This window comes from Bombus flavifrons, chromosome 8 (assembly GCF_040668555.2).
Source record: "Bombus flavifrons isolate JBK064 chromosome 8, iyBomFlav1_principal, whole genome shotgun sequence".
Classification (NCBI taxonomy): domain Eukaryota; kingdom Metazoa; phylum Arthropoda; class Insecta; order Hymenoptera; family Apidae; genus Bombus; species Bombus flavifrons.
Window position 1 is genome coordinate 2,848,588 of NC_138449.1, and position 22,723 is coordinate 2,871,310.

The 22,723-nt window shown below is 42.4% G+C and overlaps 1 protein-coding gene across 1 annotated transcript in view; it reads right to left on the bottom strand.

The window, feature by feature from the left end:
* Positions 1-567: 567 nt before the first annotated feature.
* Positions 568-22,723, bottom strand: part of LOC138182662 (retinal homeobox protein Rx1) — a 45,379-nt gene continuing 23,223 nt past the window's right edge. The window contains exons 3-5 of the mRNA XM_069118691.1: positions 4,016-4,113; positions 3,474-3,652; positions 568-3,086 (exon numbers count right to left, since the gene is read on the bottom strand). Of these exons, the coding sequence (XP_068974792.1) occupies positions 2,923-3,086; positions 3,474-3,652; positions 4,016-4,113 (441 nt within the window). The 3' untranslated portion in view covers positions 568-2,922. The remainder of the gene's footprint in view (positions 3,087-3,473; positions 3,653-4,015; positions 4,114-22,723) is intronic.

Consider the following 22,723-nt stretch of genomic DNA (forward strand, 5'->3'; position numbering starts at 1 on the left):
TACTCTTTCACGAAAACGTTTCAGCTGCTAGAATTCACCAGGGCGGTTCTTCGATTTCAATTAAGTCGAAAGTAAGACGAACAATGAGGCGCGCGGCGCCAACTTGTCCCGGCATTCTCCGCGAAATTAATTAAGCCTTAATTGAAATCGTTCTTTGAAATGCTAATTCTTTAACAAATACGCGCGGCCGCGCGCGGAACAATTAAAAATCCGTGGCTCCTCTTTCCTCCCTTTCCCCTCCTCTCTGAAAATCGTCCCGCCTTTTTTCTTTGTGCGTTATTAACGCGTGTCCATCGAACGAAACGATCGATCAGAGGGACGAGTCCCTTAGAGGAGGCGCAGAAAAAGGAGAACGGGACGAAACCGGTCGATCGATGCGCTCGAAAAAAAGGAGCCGATACAGACAGTAGGGAAAAAGGACATTTCATCAAGGGTTCTCGCAAAAACGTGCAATTTCATCGTGACCCAAGCGAATTTCCTCGATGCTCCGTGGTTTTCCTGCTCTCGTCGAGCCAATGGGGAGGAAACGTCTGTTCAAACAAACGTGTGGTATGATTAAATATGTACATCAAATTTTATTTCATCACGAGCAGGTATATATACAAATAGACATTCGGGGGTGGGTAACTGTCTACGTTCTCTCTTCACCCTCTACTTAGTTTTCTGACGCCGCTTCATGGAAGCTGACTGGCAGACGAATCATCGTTACGTGAACACTTCGTATTGGAATCAAGTAGTTTGACGGATAAAACGATATTTATATGTTTCATCGAAATAAAGGAAATAGGGGGCGAGTTGTAGAAGTTGTAATATTTCAAAGACAGCTGTTTCTGTATCCACGCAAATTCATTTTCTATATATTAACGTAAAATTGGTACTAAAGCCACTTTGACGTTTCTTTTGGCGATCGAGCCCCTTGATTCCAACGTAGATCTAGCCAGTCCCCTTCCAAGATCATCGTATCTGCATACCGTAATCGTTTATTACGTAACTATATGCACAATTCTTCGCCTTAACGTATTAATACTGCAGAATATTGTTTATGTCAAAATGCGTCTCCTCACTCCGGATCTTTTCGAATCTCTATGCTACAAGAAATATTGATCTAGTCTGTGAGGGTTCGCCGCAATAACCCGATCTGTTTCGATCGAGCGACTCGCTAACAAATTTTGGAAGAATCTCGCCTCGTTAAAAACAAGACACTCGACGCTTTACGTTCATTCGATAATTAATCGAATGATCGTTCACGCGAGCTATTTGCGTTAGTTATTATTCTTCGCTCGATTTCTCATGGTCTCTCTCATCTACGTTTCGAATGAGTGGCAAGTGTCGTTCGTAAAATAGCAAATATTTTTTAGTCTCGTCAACGCTCGTTTCGCGCTCGTTCTATCCGAGGTACATGATTATCAAACAATTATGCTAATCGCATTTTCGATACAAGACCAGTTTACACCAGGAAACGATCGCTTCGACTGGCACGGGCCACTGACCCTTCGCGATTTGCACCGATTCATTTCGTCGACATAGCCATTTTGCATATTTGAACGCCCACTGAATCGACTCGAGCAACTCCCACTCCACTCACGTGATTCGTCTTGTTCTAATAATATTCCGTAATCCCGGGAAACGTACTTCGAATGCCTGATTCGAAGGAACATTTTCGGTTTTCGTGACACCATGATTAAGATTGAGATGGAAATTTAAAGGATTTTAGGTACTGGACGCTTTTTAAATTAACTGGTTTCCACCGGGTTGATTTTCAACTTTTGATTCATAGCTTTCGGTGATTGTTACTTTGAGACTGCGAAGCTTGAAGTTATGTATCGTAGTGGTGTGCAAACCACATATAACCTTCCGACCGAAATTTTTGTTAACCATTAAATTTAGAACACGAGCGTAATAAATGTAAATTTCGGAATCGTGTTCTAAATTTGGCGAGCATTTAATTTCCAGTCGAAAGTACCGTCTACGTTCTTATCGTAACTCGTGGCTTCAATGCCAAATCTTTACGTCACGAATCTATACATATTTGTCGTTTGAACGTGCCAGATCGTCAATCGCATGTGCATCGAACGCGTGCAAAATAAAACTTTTGTCCACACGGTTCGATTCGAACATCGTTTCTCGCGATCTTTAACCTCGTTTAAAATTATACTTAATATATTACTTACTGAGTTCGTATCTTTCAGGAAGTTAAGGGAAGGGATCCTTCGTGGCTCTCGAGCTAACTGAAACGAATCGTCTTTGCATCTTACAGCTATTCTCCATCCGCAACGCACTACGAAAAGTCTCTGAACCTTTTACTTTTCTCGTTTATTGCACTATAATCCTGAACTAGTTCATACACGGTACCAAAAAACCGACCATCCAATGGAACGGGACATTCGAGCTCGATACTTTTCGATAATCAAACTTCTCCTCTTCCTGCTTTTTATCTGTCATCGCCGAGGGTACTCGAACGAACGGCTCCATCGTCCCGTATCAAAGAACGATATAACAAATTTGATTTATCAATCAGCTAGGGTAATAACTTGGCCCAACGAGAGAAAGACTAGCCTTTCCCTCCTCTCGTTCTCCATTACCACTGAAAATTAGTACTCGAACGCGTTAATCGTCCCTTTCTCTCGGCGAACGTTATTCGCTCTTGTACTCTTCGGCGTATTCGATAACCGATAAAACGGCTTCAACGTCGGGATAAAAACGACCAGTTCACGAAGTCGTTCACCGACCGTAGAAAGAGGGACGAGAGGAACGTATTTGTCGATCCGTCTGCCTGTTACCGGACAGTTTCTTCGTTCTGAGAGGGTCCAGTCGTAGAGAAAGCGGTAGTTTCGCTTCTCGTCACGCCCGCGGTGTTAGAAGCGTGGCCACGGCCAGCCTGTACTTAAATTCATACTGCCTTCCTGGGTCGTACGTTAAACTTCAGACCATTTGCAATCCTTTGGTAATGCTCTCGACGTGCTCCTTAGCTCGCATTCTTAGAGCCTGGATGCTCGTTGTGCGCGGATCGTGTCCTGGAGGACTCGGTGGCGCTGCTGCAACGTGACCTCCGCTTCCTATGCTCGTCATTCCTCCGCTTAGGGTACCTGTCAACCGAGAAAATCATTTTTGTTTCATATCTGGCGTTCGATTGATATCGTTATAAATTGTAATAAATACTATCAGCAGCAAAATCGAGTTCACATTTTCGTCTCAAACGAAGGCGGATCGATGGAACTTTATGCGATGATAAGTATAGAATACGCGAATTCTTACATCGCAGACGGAAATTTTAGTGTCGAAGTTGAGATCTTGAATCGATTTTGGTAATACAGAATTCGATAATCAACGGTTTCAAGTTATAGAATGTCGTTGCTTAGAATTTAGGACAGTAAATTTTGGAATTTCTCAAGAACTGTGCAGCAACGTTCAATAGGTTCCGAAGTAAGTTTCTATAGCAATTTCAGAAAATACCGTTAGAATAATAATTTTACCTGGGACTGCGCTTCCAACGGCTCCAACGTTTGGTGGCGACGGCAGTCGTCTCGGAGACGTTAGATAACTGGGATATCCTGTGTGAGGTGCAGCCAGAAAGCCAGGAAGAGCGCTTAATAGACCTGGAGGAGTGAGCCAAGGATCTCCCGGTAGACCCAAAGCCGGGCCAGCTACGTTTCTGCAACGAAAACGATATATTTCAATCGATACGTTTATTCGCGAATTTATACATATATACATTAACCCAGATATGCTTGTCATGCTTCCAGAAAGTTAAATACGTACAAAATATATTCCCCGTCTGTTTCGTTATTTTTGCAGTATAGTATAAACAACAGCGCTATCGGAATTTAATCGATACATTCGATTTAAATCTCAAGCAAAGAGAAATATTATTTTGAAAAACTTTGTAAAAAAAAAGAAAAAAAAGAAAAAGAATTGAAGAATATTTAGATTAATTATTATTTTATATATACATATATTACTCAGGAATATCTAAATTAATACTAGAATAAATCGTATACAATCATTGAAACGTTACCTCATATTGGCTGGATGATGGTATTCGCTGAGGCCGAGTCTCGCGGCTTCCATCTTCTCCTGTCTACGCCATTTTGCTCGCCTATTCTGAAACCACACCTGAAACATAAAAACACGCAACCATTTATCATACATGAGCTACACGCTAAATGCGGCTTCGCCTTCGTATTTCGCGAGAAGTCGATCGCGAAAACGTTCGGTTTCGTGGCAATATAGCGAAGCGAGGTTACATTCGCCATTCGTGTAACTTTCAACGGAAAGTCATGCATTCGAATGGTACGATTTTGCCGTCGGAAACAGAGAGCAGCTACGTGAAAAGCAGCAAGTTCATCGTGAAGTTAGTAGTTGGAAAAATTCTTCTTACAAGAATCGAATGTTAGGAGCTTTACGAAGAGCTTCGAAAGGAGAAGACAAGCCGCGAGCAAGAGTAGCCAGAAAATGGAGTTCCTTTGGCGATTCACGATACCGTGCAGGCGAGAAAAGTGGCTAGCAAAGCTCTCTTATCCTCTTTCTCCGATTCCTATTCTTACAGAACTCTCTTTCTCCATCTTACCTTCTCACCCTACTCTTCCGTCTTTCTTAGTCTCATTCATCCACCCTATCCGTGGCATTCGTTTCTTCGAGTTGGCTGTCTTGCTCGCTCAGAAATGGGAAAGGAGAGTTGCGGAGAAATGTCTCTGGGCGGGGCGGTCCACCCCTGGAGGCAGCACGGGCCAAGAAAAGGAGGTAAGAAGAGAGCTCGTAGGGTGAGAAGAATCCGCGCGGGGACCACCCTTCTTCGACATCAAGAGAGTAACGAGGGTAACTGTGCGGGGCGAAATCGAAAGTGAGCGACGTGACGGCGCTCTCACCGATCCCAAGGTGGACCGAAAGAAGGGCAGGAGAGAAGAAACGCGGCACTCGTGACACCCGAGGAGGGAACGAAAAGGACGGTCGGCCATGTTGATTTCTTTATTGTAACATGGCTGCTGTTGGCAGCCCGCTAAAGTCTATCGCGATAAGTATCGGCTGCTGGCTTCTCGCCTTATGAATTATTCAGCGCCGCAGAGACACGCCGATACCCCCTATTCCGTTTTGATCCGTGACGAATGTACGGCAGCGAGGGAGAAAGTAAATTTCAAGAGGGAGACCAAGAGGTGGAGAGAGGGAAACGTCGATGTGAACGATCGGTATGGACATCCTTTTTTTGGCTCTACTCTGTGAAATCGCATCGTCACGTTCGCGTACGTTGCCATGCTCGTGCGTTCGTGCTCGTTGTGTACGAACAAATAATTGGCTCAATAAGCATCGAAATACAAGATCTAAGGGCTGAAGCAAAGTGGTGTAACGCTCGTAGCTTTTACGAAATTTAGGCAGAAACGTGGATACATTTGTTTTGGAATTCGAGAGACGCGAGAAGCGTCGAGTATCCGAAACCGTGTTCCTCTCGAACAACGCTTATCGAGTTTCATTTTCGAGAAATTCCGATCGTTTACACAACCGTCGGCTTCCATCGGCGCGTTTGGATACAACGAATAAACCAATCGGATTCGCGCGGGAATCTGCAGGTCCTGAAATCGGATTTCCCAGCAAGACTTCCGTCGCAACGAATATCCTGCTCGTCTCCGGTGGGCCACGAGGAAATGCGCGTGCGTCTCCACACAAACTATATCCTATCTCGTCGTCGTCGTCGTCGTCGTCCCACGTCGACCTAGACGATACCGTACCATTTCTCTCTATCTCGTTTTATTGTGTAATCCACTTCATAATTTCCCGTTTAACTCCCTGAATTCTCTCGTCATCTCCCTACTATCTTTTCTCTCTCTTTCTCAATCTACTTCGCTCCTTCCACATACCGTTTCGTTGCAACGAGGAGAAGTGTCGCGTTCGAATAATAAATAACGAATAAATTGAATGTCCCGTCGTCATCGTCGTCGTCGTCGTCGTCGTCGTAGCAGACGATCGTGACGAAAGAGAAACGGCTAAAAATACGGAAGGAACGAGAGCATCCGTGTTAACGGGATAACTCTGGTAAAACAGCAATGTTAAAGGGGCGGAGGGGAACGGATATCGAGGTATTCCCGGGCTCATCAGGGCGATATTCCACTCTCGAGGACGAGAAGCAATTTTCTTTCCTGGCTCCGTAGATGAGGAAACGCCATGGACAAGATGCCACGTCGAAATGATGGGAAAATAAGCGAATTTCCCTTCGTATCTCTTATATATCCACTTCTTCCCGTCTTTCATCCTTCCACCGTCTTGTTTTCTCTCTTTGTTTCGCTATATATCCATCTTTCTCTCGGTCTCCACCCCCTCGAACAACGACGCCCGTCGTGTATATAAGAATCGTACCCTCCTTCTCTCTTCCCTTCTCTGCAGAAGGAAGGTGAGTTGCTCGTTGGTGGCCGGAATGCTTCGTCTATCCTTTCTTACCGTGTTTCTCTATCGCTCTCGTTCCTCTCTCGCGGAAATATAAAGAACAGGGCTAACGCGGCTTAACCATTTTAGGTCGTAAATTTATTAGAGTAGGTACTTCCATCTTCTCCATCTCCGACCCATCATTCTCCGCCCACCTTCTACGTTTCGCTCCTCATCCTTCGGCTTTCTTCTTTCTCGGCCAGTCAGCCGAGCCATCCGTCCATCCATCCATCCATCCACCCACCCACCACCTTCTCGATGCAGCGCGACGCTCCTCGGCAATGATATTGCCAAGGTAAACTCGCTTAGACGATTTAAATGCAAGAAAATTGGAATAAAATGGAAGTAATTTCGAGATTAAAATTGCACGTTGCGTTTGCCTGCGTGAACGCGGTCTGCCCGCGGGGTGCTCTTCCCAGAGCATCGACGACAACGGATTCTGCACGGAGAAAGTTGCTTTTTTTCGGGTTTGGTAGCTGTCGATAATTAAAAATTTCTTCGATTACTCGTTACGTGTGTAGCATCTAGAACTTTAAACGCTTTATCGACAACGAACTTTTACTCCGAATAGCGACCTATTTTCGGGAACATTTTTAGAAGATGGAAAAAGACATCGATCGCTTCTTTTCTAATTACTTTAAAAAACGCGATGCACATGCGATATTTACGCATCACAGTACGATTACCTTCCATAAATAGATCGCGACTTTCCATACACTCGTGCGAAATTCGAAGGAGCAAAGATACATGAAACATCCATGGTAGCATTCACGTTGTAATATTTAGTGAGCGAAACAAATCTGTTTCGGAGCAAGTTAATAAAGTTTTTTTGTTGGTAAAGACATCGACTGAGATATTAATCGAAACATTAAATAAAAAAGAGTATATACATAGCTTTTAACTATAAAAAAACTACAATATTCTTCGCTATCGAGAACCGAGTGTCGCAACGATAAAAAAGAAATGATGGAACAACACGCACACATAACTGAGATGTAATACACTACGATGGCTGCAGAGAGGTAACGGTTGCACGATTTTCGTTAACGATTTTCCCTTCCATTTCGCGCGCTGGTTACGCTCGAAACGCGGCCGAAATCACGTTCACGCCAAGCCCCGTTACTTTCGACAGAAAACCACTTTGCTAGGTTGGCGCGCTTTACAGTTGGACCCGGAAAATCTCGGTCCCCGGTTTCGGGGAGAAAAGAAGCTAACAGAGTGGTCGTTTACAGGGAAATATCGACGTTAACGTCATTCAGGCGGCCGCGTAACAGCTTTCGTCGATCACTATCGCTATACGGTGACGAGACAAGCTCGTCGAGACCCGCGTATCGCGGCAAAAATCACTTTTCCATCCGGTTGTTGCCATTTCTTTCATCCCCCCTTCCTTATCCCAGCTATTCCCAATCATCCCGCCAAGTTCGAGAGCGCATCGTTCCGGGACGATGATCGCTTTATCCTTGCCGACGACCCACGAATTCGGATTAGCGCCGGTAAAAAGGTATTCGAGAGCCGCTCACGCCACGTCGAACTCATTGTCGTTCGTGCTGGTATTAACAGATTTCATCTATTGTTCGACTACTATGGTGGCCTTAAGTTTGCCGAAGGAGTTGCGAACTCGAAGAGGTGTCAGCGTGTGTTTCACGCGTCTGCGGTTTCGCGTTTGCTCTTTAGGTTGCAACTTTCTACTATTTTCTGTCTTCTAGATAGTTCTCTGCAGGAAGCTCGCGAAAGTTCAATTAATCGATGCCGCTTTTTGGAAATTTTCCAACTTTACCTCATATTTGGATCTAAGATCCAACGTTCGTTTGTTCGATTTTTTGTGGACGAATGACTTATACAGCTTTACTCGTAATGTCATCACTTTTCGCCACTTTTCAATTTAGGATACTAGTCAGACTCGCGTCTCCTTCTATGCTCAATATGTATATTTCACGTCACGACAGTTTCATGCGAATCGTAAGCTTGATACGCGGTTATCTTCACTATATTCGTCCAATAAACTGCCTCGCACAATGGTGAAGAAGTTATTATTATAAAGAAGATCAGTCTTTAGCAATCTACACGTGTCGATATATTTAATAACGAAAATAGTCATTGATTTTTTAAACTTTCTAAAGTGTCGTGGGCCATGCGGTTAAAACGATTATCGCAATAATAATCTAGATCTCGTACGTGAATATATAATTATATATCCTAGACAAAAATTATAACTAAAGACGAAGCTCTATTTTGCAATAGAATTATACCTCGGCAAGCGCATAGGGATTGAGGAAAGATTCACACAAACAATGCATTCTCCCTACCACAGGTACTGTAAAACGAACCGGTGTTTCGAAATGCAAGAAAGGTACGTTGGATATCATTTATTTCTCCTTCGAGTATATTACAAGTTTATCAAAGCTCTATCGTGGACGTAGCGCGACACAGGAAAGGGATAGACGGGAGGCGGACACGTTTCGAATATAAGGCTAGATTCCGGTCCAAGGCACCGTGACCGTGGTATGCATAGAGAAGGGAGATGTTTGGAGAGGGTTGGAGTCTATTATTCAGCGTGCTTTTTATACCCCCCCTCCCAGAAAACCACTCTCCTTCTCTACCCTCTAGTCCTATACTATTTCCCCCTTCTCCTTCGAGGCCCTGTCAAACTGTCGTGCAAATTCAATTCTATACAGTCGTTCTCATTTCGATTCGAGTCGAAGGCCGCGGCAGAAGCGTGCCGAGCAGAAAGGGCCAGCGCACAGCCTGGTCGTCTATGCACCCGCACTGCGGATACGTTCGAGGATAATTGACGATGCGGCGTGACTCGTGCAGCGTGCGAGTTAAATCAATTCCACCGGGTGGAGGGTGGTCAGTTTCTAGTTAAACGGAACGAGCTGGTTCGCTGATCGGTCCGACTTTCCTAAACGTTTTGATTTTCCACGTGATTTTCCGCCTATTCCCACGGCCATCCCGATCATCGCCTATATTTCTTTCTCGTTGTCCAACGCGAATACTTTTTGCCTCCGATCGATTTCTAATTCGTGGATTTTATGTTTTAAGCTGAGTATATAGGTTTTACATACGAGCCGTTCAGAAGCCAAATTCTGGGGTCAACTCCAGAAATTGAAAAATATAAACACCATTTTCTCGAATTTATTTTGAAATTTATCTATTCTAAATTTTATGTCGTATTCGTTTGTTCCTTGAAAATTGAATGTTAATCGCGCACTTATATCACGAAACTAAGTAATTGATAAAAAGTGGAGTTATTCAATTTGATCCCTGAGAGACCAGAATTTATTTAGATGTAAATAGGACAGAGATTTTTGTTTAAGTAGAGAATTTGTTTAAGTAGAGAGGATTTGGAATTTGAAGGTAAACGTGTTAGGATAAAGGATGAGCGTCACTGGGAAACTCCTCCAATAAAGCCACCCCTGTCGTTGCGTGTAATCACCCTTAAACACTCCAACGCCCCGGTCTAACCCCAGCGTACTGCGATACAATACTAATGTGCTACAAATAACATCCCAAACACGAGGCGATTTCACTTCTACAATGAGGCTAAACGGTTCCATGTACGACAACGACGGATACGAAGGCATCGGATCGTTCGCTCGTTGTCGAGAGGATCCTTGTACACACCCGTTGCCGAACAATGAGCCTTGTTGTGCGTTTCTTTTCAAGGCAGATCATCGAGGATCCTTTTTTGTCAGGAAGTCAATCGATGGTGAAACTGTAGAAATTATGTGGATATATTTCTTGATTTCATGGTAAGAAATACAATTGAAAATTCGATATTTAACCCACACGTAGGCTATCAAAATGCTGCAGCTATCCAACAAATGCATAAAAAAGTTTGAAATTTTTGCATAAGTCGACGTAAAAATATATATATATATATATATAAAAAAAAATAGAAACTTAGCACGTGATATTATAAAAATATAGAGAAAGCATAGGAATATTCGATATTGGAGATATAACCTATGGATTTTAAATTACAATTGCTAATCTATCGTATTTTTATTTATAACTCTTACAAATAGTTGCAACAAACTTTTTGTACGTGTATATCCACTCTAAAGTTGATGAAAGCATAGTATCTGATCGAAAGATAGACAGTAGCAAAAAGTTTCACAATAAATTTATTAGATACTTAAAATTTTTAACGATGCTGGAGAGTCGTGTTTGCACACAAACAAGCTCAAAAATAAACAAACGAATATTCTGGTTATTTGATTAATTGTAAAGAGAGCGAAAGAGAGAGAGAGAGAGAAAAGGGGAGACACGATTATGTAAAGTACCAAAACGATATTAATCGCGGTTAAACAGTCGCTTAATCGATGCGCTTAAAATTGTCCTACTTTGCTTTCCTATTCTATTTGCGACCCGTTCCGCGCCATTTGTACAGTTGGTTCTTCTATCTTTTTAATGGTGAGTCAAGTACCGAGAATAAATGTTATTAATACGCCCCGAGAGGACGCGGTCTTTTCAGATAACAAAGGATTATTAGATTGCAGTTAATCTAAATATAGAAGGACGGAAAGTGAAGGCAAATGCTGGTATAATTCTAAAGGAAGAGGAAACCGTGCGAGCCAATGAGAATAATATACTGGCAATTACGTGCAAGGGGCTTGCTGAACGTTTCCTTTTCCTTTCTTTCCTTCGTATGCATTCCTTTCCTTCATTTTTTCGCTCAAGGATTACGAACGATCGACTTTCTCAATGATCGGAGAAACACGGAAGTGTCAAGAACACGAATCATGCCCTGAAATTCGATCCTTCTTATTAAGACCCTGTCGACGTCGAAAGAAAGAGGGGTTTAAATCGAACGCAGAATACAGGGGCTGGCCGTTACCGAGGCAAAAATAGTTCAAACAACCTGTGAAAATTCTGCAGCTTTTCTGCTTAAGAAAATACCAATCGATTCTGGCAATAGTGCGTTAAGCATCTGTATACACGTTATTTCGATCAATACAGGTAACCTTTTAATCGTTACATTTACATACTACAAAATAGAATTACGCTTTAGTAATTACGCTATATGTTCTACATTAGTAGACACATAATAATATTCTCGTTCGTATTATTCGTTTTCTTAAGATGTTCGTAAATATTAAAACTGGTTTCATACGAATAAGAGAATATTCATTGATCAGGATTTTGTACTTGTTCCAAAAGATTTGATACGCTTACCAAAAGTTTCTTGGAACTATTTACAAGAGTTGTAATAGAAGCGCAATAGATTAATAAGTATGTATTGAATTTCATAAATTGATTTAAATTCTATTAAAAAATTTGGTAAGGATTAAATGGATTCCAGAAGATTTCTGCAAGATCTGGATCTGAATTGTAAAATTCGAATCCTACATTTTGCTCTTTGCAATACTTGCTATCTAAATATCACCGCTTGTATCAAGTTCTTTTCCTCTAATCAAATCTCCACAATTTAATCGTCCCCGCACGAATGTAATTCTTACATTCACAATCGACACTTCTTTCGTTCGAGTTTACAAAAACCACCGAACATCCGGCACAAGCACAGCTATCAACGTTCTCGTTAATTAACCATCCTCCAAGTTATCCGGGCCGTTTGAACCGCAGTCGAATCGCGGCGAAATCAAAGCCAAGGATCCTTTATCCGACGGCGGAGCTCCGGCTGTCATCAGCCTCGTGGTCTCGTTTTAAAAAGTCGGTCACAATGCGAGGTGGCCGAGACAACGGGCCGCGCCAGACTCCGACCTAATCACGAGGGTGTATCGCGTGAATGAGCCCCGCAGAAATTCGGCAAATTAGCCTTATGGCCCTCGTATTTTGACACCGCGCGTTCATTGTCCCGCCGTGGACTCCCTTTCTCGCTTGCCAGCCGCGGAATCGGATTCAACTGAATGCACCCTTTGTCCGCGAACCTATTTACCAAGCAATATGCTCGTAACCCCGACACGAGACCGACTTCTCCCTTTTTTACTGGATACACCCAAAGACTTGGAATTTTCTCGATGGCAGCACGCGCACGTTCGACCGTTTCGCCGCCATTACGGAGAACCGACGATCACAATGTCGATCGACTTTCGCGGTTGTCTACCATTCTTATTCTTTTTTCTCCCCCTTATTTTTGAATGGAAAATTGCATAAAGAAAGCAATACGATTGTTGGTATACGGCACAAACGAGTAACAGGATGCCGCATCGTTGTAATTTTGTAACATTTATGTACAAAGTATGCAAAATACAGTGTAGAAAATATCAATCTTCCAGGTTAATGGCGGACAAGTTTTCAAAAATCGCACCTACCCTTCATTGACGCAGGAGTTTGCGAAAAATATCGCTGTCAACGCGACTACAAAGGAAATTAACGGCTATCAACCGGTGAACCACCCCCGATTACGATAATTGGAAGCAGAGAACGGAGCAAAAAAGTGGAAAAACCGCGAGAACGGGCTGAATAAAGGAACTCTTGTGCAGCCGGGTGCAGCGTGGCTGCACGTGAAAATCCGTCGCCGATGTAATAACTCTAATAACTCGTAATAAAGCCCGGCTGGAGTCATATTAGCGTCAGGAGCACGCGTGGGCGCACAAAGGGCGGCCGCCCTCGACAAACACTGTGACTTTTGATGATTATTAACTTCACGGGCCAGCCACGTCGACCAGGAGATGAGTAACGGAGGGAAAAGGTGAAAGGGGAGAGGATCCGTAGGCCCTACACAGTAATCTGTTGCCCCGTAGGCTTTTCTAGTCCTGCTTTCTACCCTTCTCTTCTCCTTCCTCGTTTCACAGAGATTCCTATCTCACTCGCCCCCCCTTCGTCTCTCTGTTTCACCCTTGAAGAGCCAGTCAGCCCTCCTACTACCGCCTGGGAACCAAATTAATAGTTAGTTCTACTGGATATATCTCGAATTCGGTGTATTCCCCGGCGAGTGACCCACCAGCTTCCCTTTCCTTCCTCCTTGTCTCTGGCTGCGTTTGACATCGGTTACTCGTTAAAGGGCCGCGCGATATCTCGATCAAACGAACCTCTTGCGGCCCTCGAATGGGGTTAATTGAACGGGATCGCAAAATTGATAATTTACGGTGCCCTTTGCACTGACCAACAGTTCTTACTCCACTGTTTTCGGTAAACGAGTATGTATACACATATGTATAACATATGTATACACTCCCGGGAATTTAAATCGGACTATGGCCATATCCTAGCGTTTATGCAAAATTTAGTTCTCCTTAAGTTATTAGTGTATATATATATATATATATATATATATATGTATGTATAATATGTAAATAAGATTGTGAGCCATCTATTTAGAAAAACATGAGTGAAATAACATTTGAGAAGACACAGAGGTAAGAAGAATATTATTATCATACGATGCTATACGATTCTACTTATAGATACGAAATTATTTTATTATTTTCGTAATTGTAATGAATCTACGAGAAGTAGCTAATCAGATCTATATTCTTTCCGACAGCCTTTTTTTATAACGATATTTATCAGCACCCATTACGATATTTCAAGAACTAACTAGGTTTCATTCTTTCAATTATGTCCATATAAATACGAATGTCTATAAAAATCTATAGTGCTAATAATATTCGAGAGAGATTAATTTTTACCCAAAAGCATTGTTCTAAATTCCCTTCGTTGTGCGAACACCGCTCTGTTATCTCTCTTCGGAGGACAAAGTTTTCTTCGTTTAAGAAAACGAAGGCTACTCAGATCGTTTATCTCTAGCCGATCGTTCAAACGATTCAAGGAAATCGACGGATACGGTGCGGATCACGGGACAGTTTAGTGTTACTAATCCCTCAGGGGCGCGATTTCCAGGTTGCGCATTCATCGTTCTACTCGAGTCTCGGCTGTCTACCTGGCGATCCACGTTGGGACGTTCACGGCCAGAAATCTCGAACTCTTGAAACGGATATATTTTCACGAAGTGACATTCATCCCCGTCGGAGAGAGTGGCTCGGTTCTGCCTTTGTAAGGGATCCCCTCACGGTTGCATTTTGCATCTATGCGCCGGTGTCCCGGAGATCCGTGGAGAGCCGCGCATGCAGCGGCAAGAAATTCGATCTTAAACCACTCCGGAAAAAAAGGAGACGAGCCAATGAAGGCGAGGAAAGGAGGGGGATAGAGAAAGAGGAGGAGGTGGAGGGAGAAGGGGGTAGAGAGGGGGAGGGGCAGCAGCAACCAGTGGAATTGAATACGTTTGTACCTGAGCCCGACAATGGGCTTCGTAATTCGATTACAAGGACCGCCAGCTAATTGTTAATTGCTGGCCTCAGGACCATATGCCGACAAAGGTTTCATAACATTATATGGAATATTAAAACGAGCAGGCACATGCGTGGATTTTCTATGCGTGTGCCCTACATGAAGGCCCTTTGCTGGCCTCGTAACGCGGTTAGGCAAAACCACCGCCACTGGTTCCAGGATCCAATTCCTTCGTGGGAAAAGCCTTCTTTCCTTTTTTTCTTCTTTCGCTTGTTAATGTGTACAAACTTCGGCTTCTTTCCATCCATCCTTCCTATTGATAATCCTGATTTTAGAAAATTTAGTACGTGTTTAATTAATTGCTCTAGATGTACAACTTTTGGAGAACTGTTGTTCCTCTTATATCATGTCTCCTACTACTGATTTTAATCTTACAAAATTTCTTCCAAACACAGACTTTTCGAGGACCACGTAGTAATAGTTTAGAAACGAAGACTTTCTATAATCTATCGACGATATTATGTCGGTAGAGAGGGGCGGGATAAGGGCGCGATAGTCTTTGGGGAAACAAAAGAACGCAGTGATACGATAACTTTCTTCTTGTCCGCAATTAGCAAGATTTAATCATGCTCGCGTGTCATGCGGCATATCGTTAGAAGTCTCAACTTATATGCATGCAATGTCGCTCTTATCGTCTTCTTTCCATCGAACTCCAAACGCGTAGTCCTCTTTTCTGAACTCGTTAACCAACTCTCAAGGACCGACTCCGCCGCAATTAATTATCCTCGTAATTACATCTGTAATTTGCGTCGAACGACGCTTGCTGACGAGTGCAGCCTTTTTCCAGCCAACTCTGTCTCTTTCTCTCTCTCTCTCTCTCTCTCTCACACACACACACACATTCGCTCTCCTGGAGGCTCATCCCGCTTAAACCCGCTCGCGCATTTCGTACCCTTGGTGTTTAACGGCTAATCTGCCAAATGAAGTGTTTTTGTGTTTGAGCACAACACTTCGTCTCAATAGAGGAGCAAAACCGCCCTCGGGAAAAGGGTTGCTCTGACATGATTGATGCTCGAGGGGGCAGAGCAAGGGTCCGCCAACCCTTTTTAGTCAAGCGCTAAACGGAGTGCTTAATTGAGCCACAGACCTCAGAACCTCGGACAGCTAATCTTCCGAACGTATTTACAGAAAACGATGGACCTTTCCTCTTTCTTGTTGCTCGCATGCCACGTTTCTTTCGTCTTTCGACCGTAACTCAGTTTTTTTGTCCTTACTGTTGGCTATAGCATTTTACAGCAATAATTTTATTTGTAAATCACCGGAGTTATGTTTTTAACAGCGCCATTAACTTTTATCGGTTTATCGAATAGTAATAACGGTAAGTCGTGACAAGTACAGAAAGAAATAAGCAATTGTAATTCTGCGAAGATGTAGCTTGATTATTGAAAGGTAGTAAAGAAATTTCATCCTTCACCTGGTATCGTTGACTCGTGATTTTAAAGACGATAAAGATGATATTAAGGCTTTGATCTATTTCAGAGAAAATAATTATCATAAGATGTCCTACTAACGATATCTATACTTAGATAAATTTTCTATTAAAGAAGTTGGCAACAGCCATAATTCAAAATTCGATACAATCTCGCCCATAATTCTTTTAGATAATAAAAGGTTTGGATTAAATTCCTTAGTGTTAAAATATTTTATTCCAATTCACATTTTACATTTGTTGGATACAAAAATATGAATTAAAATTATCCTAAAATTAAACTAATCTAACTCAAATCTATTTCAAATTCGCAGGTCATCCGTAGCTCAATAATACCAATTGAGGATTAAAGATACATATACATCTTTTTAGTTTCACGAAACCATCAAGTTTCTTTATAGTTCACTCGGATTGATACCGTCCTCAGGGTCTACGAGGAAACGATGAATGCTGGCGCGCATCCCCGTCTGAACGCGCGCGCGCACGAACGAAAGGACGAACACTGGCCCGTAATGGAGTTTCCAAATATTCGGGGAGCCCTCGCTCAATTTCGAACAATTTGCATTTAGGGTGAAGTGCAATTAATAGGAGCGGGGTGTTGTCCCGTGCCATTCCACGCCTATTAACACTATATTCCGCGGGAGTTTAGCATATCGAGGGGGCAATATTGAGTTACGCGACAGTAATTATAATACTCGTTAGACGGCGCTGCAAGAGTTTACCCACTTCGCATGCTCTCGCGAGCCGCAGGATCGAAGGATGTGTTTCTGCGCCGACTTAAGGGTCTTGACAGTCTGTTACCGTGAAAACGAACCACGTTCCCAGATCAATTCCCCCTTAAAACATTTAAATTAGAGACGGAAAAAAATGCCTCGTCGATTAATTCGAAAGCGTTAATCGCTTAAAGGGTTAAACCTATGTTGTATTCCCTGGGAATTGTTTTCTTAGGAATAAAACACGACAACCTTTATCTGCAATTGTTTCACGAGTTTAAAACGGGAAGTTTATTATCCTTCTGATGGAAGGTTGCTTAATGAAACAGCGATAACCCGCGAGTTTCGTGTAACTTCGATTAAAAAAGGGGGTTGATCTTTCCGAGAAATCTACGAAGGGCTCGTTCACGCAACTGACGACGGACTTCTACTTATTTTTAAACGAAGAACTTGCGGAAGGGGCGAATCCAAGGAAATTATATCGGGGTAAGTACCGGGAGGTGTTACGAAAAGCATAACAAAATGCGATAAGAAAGTTGAATGTTTCTTGCAAACAGATTAGTAGATTGTCGATGTAAAAAGATGAACGTGCAAGTCGAAGTGCTTGATTACCGAATATTTTTTCGTAACACTTTTGCGCGTAGTACTATGTAAAAGAAGGTTCTCGAAATTTCTAGCGCACGAGAAGTGATGAATCTTAGTCTTACGTAGTATATTTTCTGAGTTATCGGAGGCACATTTTCTGAAGCATCTTGAAAATATCTAGCCGATAATTTTAACCATTAACGTTAACCATTAGAGAGAATCCATTATGCATACAATATCCATATACTTTTACAAACGACTCAAACATATTTTCTAGCTGTCAAAAAACTTTCTATTCTTAGAAAAATTCTTCGAATTTCCCAATTACACGTTTCATGCTCGAACTCCGAGTTGAGCGAATTCGTCTGACTTATTACGTCCGTTACCACTTGACACTCGATCGAGCTGGCGCAAGTGGACAGACAGTAGTGCTCGACGTTTTTCTGCCTTTCGCTTCCTCAGTGGACCAGGGGGCCAGAAGAGTCTCTCCGACGCGTTCCGTCGCATTATATTCTTTTTCGTTCCTTCGTGACGGCCTCCGTCGCACAGCAGGTGTCCCGCTCTCACGATCTTCGCTATTTCCCGCCACCCCATTTTCTCTCTTCTCCGGACGCCGGGACTGCTCTCGCGCCTAGCACGAGGCCATTATCTTATTTTCCGCCTGGAAACATCGCACCCACAAGAAAAACGATCTGATAGGGGGAAGAAGGCCGACAGAGAAAGCCCATTGGCTGTTCACGCGGAAGATCAGAGGTGCTTGCGTGTAATAACATTTGTATCTGCGAGCGTCTTTCTTTCTTCCCGACGATATCAAGCGCAGTTCGAGATATTCGAGGCCATCAGCCTACCATGATTGGATGGATAGTTCGAATCGTTATTAACGTTGTTGAGTGATGATTTTAAGCTGCTTGCTAATGGTGAAACGAAAAGAAAGACATGAACGACGTGAAAGATGGAAGGAGGTATTTTTCAAGATCAAAGGAGCTAAAATAATGTTCGAACTCAGGATTATTTAAAAACTATGACGAATCATCCGAATCGTTTTACTGGCAATCGAAAAAATTTGAAAGTCATGGAGGACCATCGAGGTTATGCTGGTAGCAATTAAGATTGATGAAAGGGTCGTAAAAGTATCACGTTTAAATGTCATTGTCACTCAGTCTTATTTTAGGGTTACTTTAAGATCACTTATTTCCATTTACAAAAGTGTACAATGATGCTCATTTAAAGAATATAATTATAACCTAATAGCCTTGTTCCTCTCGAGTGAACGGTTTGAATCTATTGAAACTGTCCTTATTATGGGACAAATCTACCTAAGCAGATTAAGATATCAACATCTTCCTTCCTGGTTATTATCGTAGTTACGGCAGGAAAGAATTACGGTTGCACAGTCATATGTCTTTCTTCTCACAGGATATACCGTATATTATGATACGTTATAAAAGGCGTACAAATAGTAATAGTAAAAGTAGAGGAAGTAAGACACCACTTCATCAAGACATTATTTTGATTTATGTATGTTCGCAATCGAGCAACCTATACGAATATCTTTATCCGGGCGCAACCTGGTGCAAGAATTCTCACTGCCCTCTGCTAAACAGCTTTACGGTGCCACGCATGGGTATTAATATCACGACGCGAAGCTTATGGTTCTCGGTCTACTGACCACGAGGGGTACGAGCAAGTCGGTTGCAACCAGGGGAACAACTATATCCGTTCTACGCTGCCAAACTACGGTACACAATACGGTACATAATTCAATTCATAAAACAACGGTAACTACAAAAAAAAAAAAAACGAAGCCATAAAATTCATTTTAATTCAACATCGTCGATCAAAATCCTTTTCAAAGAAATGGGAACGCAATTATCGCGACATTCGCTAATTAAACAAATAGAGATCATTGAACGCGCATAATAATTGAAGAGCTGAAATGTTAAAAGATCTACATGCAACACAGACAATGATTGTCAATAAATATACTTTTCAATAAAAAATAAAAAGCAGGCCGCCGGCGCATGAGCCACGGCTAACGCGTTCGTTAATTTTCTCTACGCTTTTTCCGCATTGCGTGCGCAATTGCGTCGGGAAGCGGCGCGGAGCCGTCGTACAGAGATATTCGCGGCAGTAGCCATGGTTACGGGCGTTGATCGCCAGCCCGCTAGGCGGAGGCGGCGTGCGTGACTAATTTGACACCCCGTAGATATAGGTGCGCCTAACCCAGACAGTCACCTGCGATTCGTGCCGGCCTCGTGTCGGTGCTAACGATCACGATTTGGCCCCTTAATAAAACCGAATTAAACGGGCCGACAAGCGCCGCCACCGACTCGCTTCGATTCAAGTTATTCAGTCTAAATAATTGTAAATATAACCCTTTTTAATAAACTGTTACACGCATATTTTCTGACGAATCATTTCCTACACACATATATCTATGTATTCGCTGTAGGGATAAGCGCAATTGAACGTTGTTCGGAATTTTAGTTGGCCGTCCGTTTATGGCACGGATAGGCCCATTTCTCTCATTAAGAAATTCCGAATTACCGGTCCTCTCAGGGCAGTAAACGTAATGACTCAAGACCAGGAAACACAAAGGAAAGGACCAGCTGGAAGGGCACGGTGGAGAAAAGGGATTTGTCCAAAAGTGAATGAAAGAGATTATAAAATAGAAGAATCGCGTGTAAAATGCCTAAATTAATTCTGAAGTGATATTCGTCGAGCCTCCTTCCATTATTATCCGACTATATAATTTTATTTCGGCATCGACACTATTTTAAACTAAACTTCTATTTTTCTATTCCTCCAGAGATAATGTAATAAACATTCTTACGTTACACGTTAAAGCAATTGTACTTTTATCCCATAAACGAACGGTGTGTAGTACGTTAAAGATCAAACGATGTGTTTCCCGAGTAAAATAGACGTGGAATTATTGTTTGGAACGAGGGTTAATTGTTTAGGGAGTAGTAGAGGTAGAATATTATTAATGCAGTTCGTATGCAAGAAAATAGTTGTAGAACGACGCGTGTCTCTTGCCTTTGAACGGGGTTTCCATGCCGACGTGACGGTAAATAACGTCAAGCACCGTAGAAGCCCCTTTTATTTCGTACATACGTTCTTGCTTCCTGGTAAAGATGATTTTCTTCCTAGAAACTAACCCGTTTTCACCCTTCCTGTTCTTCTTGTTCAGTCAAGCTGCTCGTACAGGGGTCGCACATACACAGGTATTTCGAGGTTTTCCTCGTACATACGCATGCAAATTACTTTCGCATGATCGTCGAAAACATTTTTCAACGGCGTAAACGCGTACGGCGGTTCCGATTTTCTTTGTAAATGGAACGAAAACAAGGAAGATCGCTTTTAAATTGCGCTCTCAAAAGCTTTCAGAAACGATTGCAGCTTCGATATTAGTTTCACGTCCCACCCCCGTGGTGCCTCCATCCCCTTGCTACCCACGCCCATCTATCACGCTCGACGAATGTATTTCTCGTCGTAGGCGAGAGCGGTTTGAAATTCTTCCGCGACTCGGTGTGCGAGCGGACGAAAAAAATTGTAATCGAATTGGAGTATTTTTCCAATTGGCTATCGTCGAGCGGTCGAGCGCGTCGAACGATCGACCATCCGGCCACGGTGGATTCTTTTTCTCTTTCCCTTTCTCTCTCTTTCTCTCTTCAAATTAGTTGGCCTACCGCGAAAAATCAATCTGCCCGCTTTTTTCCGCCCGTCTCTCCGTGCCTTTTCCACGACGATTGTCGATTCCATTTTCTCTTTTTCGTTCGCTTCGGGAAAATACGCCGGCCATCGATTCGAATTCCCCATGGCGAAATGTCATAGACTCGTCGCGATTTCCGTGCGACGCGTTTTCTTAGGTAATGAATTTCAGCATATAGATCCGGGAATTTGCTCTCGTTCTTTATTTGCCAATTACATTTAGGAATAATTCCCCTAGTAACTTGCATTGAATCGAGAGAATTGCATATATTTCATTTACTATTTCAGATCAACTCGGCCTTAGAATTTACTTTCTTTATGCTATCTTTTTCAATTAATATACCAATGGAAGTAACTTATTTGTTTCTTAATGATTCGACATTAATCGTATATTTATATAGTAAAACTGTAAAATTTACGGAAAACGAAGTCGATGAGTCTGGCTTTTGAGAAGCTCAGTTAACTTAATATTAAATGTAATGTCTATATATTTGGCACGATTTTCGCTTTGCATTATATACCTTATTGAACGACAATCACCCTAATCAGCAGGTGTTTCATCATAGAGCCAATTTCGATGAGTGTTTCCAGCGAAGTTCGCCCCTATATCGATTCCAGTTCTACCAAATCGCTGGCCTAAGGCATGTTTTTTAACAACCGAACTCGCGATCGCGTGACGGCAAAGCGAAACGCGCGTCGACGATGCGCCTAATCGTATAATACGCAGCAGTAAAATTTTGTTATTCTCTGATTAAGTACGTGGGCGAAGAACGAAAGGTGATTAATTATCTCGTAGTGAAAATTAAATATCTTTCAGCCATAGAAAGTTCTAATGTTAAGCTCATTCATCCTGTTACCATAAGACAGTAATGAATGGAAACTGCTAAATACAGAATTGAACTCGTGGAATAATCATGGAAGGCACTTGTACTACCAATTGTCTTTATCTTCTCGAAAACCTCGTACCTTTTCTTTTCCGTTCTTCCCTAGCCATTCGTCCGACCTTAGTTCGCCCACCTTGTTCACGAGTAGTTCAATTTTCAAACGTCGTCGCGTCACTCGCGAAAATTAATGAAATATCAAGAACAAGAAAATGTAATGGGTTAACCAGAACCGTAAATTCGAAGAATATTGGCAATTACAAGCCATGTAACCTTCTGTAACGAGTATTTATTCAAGAAACCATTTTAACTGCGAGGTTGTCAACGAATCTTTTCCTTTCACGAACCGATTACGAACGTTGCATTGAAAACGATGCGTAAACCTGAATTAAAAATAACAAGCTTAACAAGCAATTCGACGTTTCGATATCGGCCGAGGCGGAGCGTAGCTGTGTATCCAATAAAATCTCCGCACTCCGTGAACGATAATTATCGCGGGAAAACATTGTTAATCCCCGCAATCAATCTGCCAGTACGTATATACACACACGCACATATCCATATATTATATATATATGTCGGAGAAGGATTGGAATTATGGGCGTTCGATGATCCTTTACTTACTTTACCATCGTGGATGTAGCTAATGTTGATTGGTACGAATGTGGACACTACAAGAGGCTATGAGTAATTTCAGCGATAGGATGGTAAAGATGATGGTGACAAAGAGTTCAGGT